Source organism: Bidens hawaiensis, unplaced genomic scaffold (genome assembly GCF_021521415.1).
Source record: "Bidens hawaiensis isolate Kalapana, Puna unplaced genomic scaffold, B.hawaiensis_p1.1 tig00056659_1, whole genome shotgun sequence".
Classification (NCBI taxonomy): Eukaryota; Viridiplantae; Streptophyta; class Magnoliopsida; order Asterales; family Asteraceae; genus Bidens; species Bidens hawaiensis.
Genome location: NW_027500197.1, coordinates 70,405 through 74,140, shown reverse-complemented (window position 1 = coordinate 74,140; position 3,736 = coordinate 70,405). Strand labels below are relative to the sequence as shown.

Here is a 3,736-nt window from a genome sequence, read left to right as displayed (position 1 = left end):
CATCAGAAAATAAACTTGCTCGAGTAGATTTTCTGAAAAATGTTACTTTTAAGAATAAAAGATATTTGTGATTCTTGTGACAAGGCCAAGTGGACCAGAAAGCCTTTTCCTGCTAGCTCAATTAAAACTAATGCTTGCTTTAAGCTTATACATTGTGATATTTGGGGTTGATATCTCACCTCTTTGTTTTCGGGTGCAAACTATTTTCTAACAATAGTTGACAACTTCAATAGAGCGGTGTGGGTCTTTCTCATTAAACATAAGAGTCATGCAAGCAAATGCCTAATAGATTTTCACACAATGGTTGAAAACTAGTTTAAAAAACGTATCAAAAGGGTAAGGTGTGACAACGGCGGTTAATTTACGTCAAATTTTATAATAGACTTGTATGCAAAAAAAGGAATTTTAATAGAAACTACTTGTCCACACACACCCCAACAGAATGGGGTGGTGGAATGCAAACATCGGCACCTACTTGAAACGGCTCGAGCCTTAATGTTTGAGGCAAAATTACCAAAACGATTTTTGGGTGAGTGTGTCTTAACAGCGGCTTATGTTATCAATCGGTTCTATTCAAAGTTATAAAGCAAAAGACGTCTTATGAGTTAATATCTGGCCAAAAACCCAAGTACAATCACATGCAGGTCTTTGGTTGTTTGGTTTATTATAGAAGCAACGAGACGAGAGGAGACAAGTTTGAGTTGAGGGGGGAGACCTGGAGTTTTTATGGGATATCCACCGGGGACAAAGGTTATAAAATTTTTGATTTGGAGAAAAGAAAAATGGTCATTTTTAGAGATACAAAATTTCATGAAGGTTATTTTCCTTTCTCAATTATTAAACAAAATGAAGACAATTTTGATCTCTTTAAGTTGCTTACTGTCCCTACTGAGCAGGCCTATGTTTTTGACGAATCAGATGATTATGTATTCCAAAAGAGTAGATCATAATATTGGAGGAAATGAACATAAACAACAAACGCACGTGGGTTTCAACCAAAATCAAAACAAGGAAGTCCCAAATGATAATAGACATGAAGACCAGGCCCATGCGGGTCTCGACCAAACTCACCAAAATCAAGAACAAAATGAAATCTTAAGCCATGAACATGTTCTAAATCAAGAAGAGTCCACTGCTGAACAAGAAGTATAAACCACCACCACTGACTATGTGACAATAGAGAATCAAGAGCCTGGACTAGGGCGAGAAGAAACCGCTCTCAACCGAAACGATTAAACAATTTTGTCGTGAAGCTCTCCTCATCTATAGACCCTGCACAACCCATACTAAATCAAGAACCCTCAACGGTATACCCTATTGCTAATCACATTTCTTATGAAAAATTCTCTAATCCTCCCAAAGCTATTTTAGCTACCATTAGTTCAAACAATGAGCCAAAAATTTTCAAACAATCCATGAAGGATGAGAAATGGATAGAGGCGATGAAAACGGAAATACAAGCACTCGAAAAAAATGAAACTCGGACGCTTGAACGATTGCCCGATGGAAAACGTGCTATAGATTCCAAGTGGGTTTATAAAATTAAATATAAACCAAATGGGGAAGTGGAACGATACAAAGACAGGCTCATTGCAAAAGGCTACACACAAACCGAAGGCGTAGATTATCACGACACCTTCACTCAGGTAGCTAAACTAGTTACCGTCAGAGCACTATTGGCCGTAGCCATCAAAAAGGAATGGTTTGTTGACCAACTTGACATAAATAACGCGTTTCTGCACGGAGACCTTAATGAGAGATTTACATGAAAATTCCTCAAGGATTCGCTAAAGACAACGAAACAAGAGTCTGTAAATTAAAAAAGTCACTCTACGGTTTAAAACAGGCTTCACGTAATTGGTACCAAAAGTTTACTGCGGTCCTCATTGGGCTAAGCTTTAAGCAATCCAAGGCCGATCATTCCCTCTTTGTATGCAAAGAAAGGGATACCTTTATTTCCATTCTCATCTATGTTGATGATGTGATTATTGTGGGAAATGACATGCCCAAAATCCAACAACTGAAGACCAAACTTGATGAAAAGTTTAGTATCAAAGATCTTGGGACCCTAATATTTTTTCATGGCATTGAGGTAGCTAGAATGTCTAAAGGATATAAGTCAAAGGAAATACACTCTCGAAATTATTAAAGACACCGGCATGGAAGGATGTAAACCAAGTGCCTTTCCAATCGAGCAAAACTTACGATTAGGTAAAGACGAAAAAGGACGTAAAGTCGATGATAACCAGTACCGTCGATTAATAGGAAGACTCTTATATCTACAAGTCACGAGACCTGACATGGCATATGCGGTCAACGTACTAAGTCAATTCATATCGGACCCACGTCAAAGTCACCTAGATGCTGCCAACAGAATCCTACGGTAACTTAAAGCCACTCCCTGTCAAGGCATCATCTTACCACGCAACGGAGGAACTAAATTTGTTGCCTTTTGTGACTCGGATTGGCTCGGATGTCCCTTTACAAGGCGTTCCAGAAGTGGGTATCTCCTACTTCTCGGATGTGCACTGATATCATAGAAAACAAAAAAAACAATCTGTCGTATCTCGATCTTCAGCCGAAGCCGAATATCGCGCTATGGCAACCACCGTAAGTGAAATACTATGGATACGTTGGCTTCTTAAGGAACTCGATGTCGTTTCCATTGGACCTACGAATCTCTTTCGTGATAACCAAGTGGCTCGTCAGATAGCCAAAAATCCCGTCTTACACTAGTGAACCAAGCACGTTGAAATGGATTGTTACTTTGTTCAGGAAAGAGTAGAAGCTCAGGAAGTACGACCAATGCATATCGATACCAAATGCAACTTGCCGATATATTCACGAAAGGACTTGGTGCTCAACAATTAAAGTTTCTTCTTGACAAGGTGGGCATTTGCAATCTACATGCTCCACCTTGAGAGGGAGTAAAGGAATATTGGTCAAATCATCACCATATTTAGAAAGTAAATTAGCTGCAATGTCTTTGCCAAATTTTTTGGCATTTCCTTATTTTTCATCTCTGACTTGTTAGTATAATATAAGACATCGTATCATTGTAACATTATTCAGAAATAAATCAACATGTTTTTGATGTCATAGATATTAAGACTTAGTTCAACCATGCCCATGCACGCCCATGCTTGTCCCCTGTCAGCTCCCAATAAATATCCGGCTTCATTTCATCATTTGTTGTACTATGGGAGAGGGCTAACCCTTAAGAGAGTTCTCAACCTACCAAACCCTCTATCTAGGAGTAGAAATCCACTACACGTTCCTAAATCACAGCAATAGCTTCAGTTGTCTACTATGTATCTTGAAAGTAGAGGAACAAATTATACGTACATCATCTTTGAAGTCCCACAAGTCTGAGATCATCCTTTGTTAATTGTTATCATCTACAATGGATTTAACCATCTAGGATCCTCTTCTTCTTCGTTTCTTAACCAATATTTATTTAAGTATTCTGTATTCGGTTATTTGTGTGTTTATCTTTTTAGAAGTTCTTTATTTATTATATTTTGTGAGAAAATGTTTAATTTTAACTTAGTATACTATCTTAACTTAATAACTTAAGCTAATATTATGTGTGTTTATGACTTCTAGTATCCCATCAGATCCGGTTTTAGGATTTTGGTATTGTACTAGACCATATGAAGGCTTTTGTTTAATCTCTCCAGATCCATCCGACAAGTTTACGGTATGCACCAAATCATTTGAAAGACTTCTGGTATTT

The 3,736-nt window shown here is 37.9% G+C and overlaps 1 protein-coding gene across 1 annotated transcript; it reads left to right on the top strand.

Annotated features, from left to right (window-relative positions):
• The first annotated feature begins 1,415 nt into the window (after window positions 1-1,415).
• Window positions 1,416-1,769, top strand: LOC143601537 (putative mitochondrial protein AtMg00820). Its single transcript, XM_077078924.1, has one exon. It carries the CDS (start codon window positions 1,416-1,418, stop codon window positions 1,767-1,769), a length of 354 nt encoding a protein of 117 aa, XP_076935039.1.
• Window positions 1,770-3,736: the final 1,967 nt, after the last annotated feature.

Coding starts and splice junctions, on each gene's coding strand:
- LOC143601537 (XM_077078924.1), top strand. CDS start 1,416: ATGAAGGATGAGAAATGGATAGAGGCGATGAAAACGGAAATACAAGCA.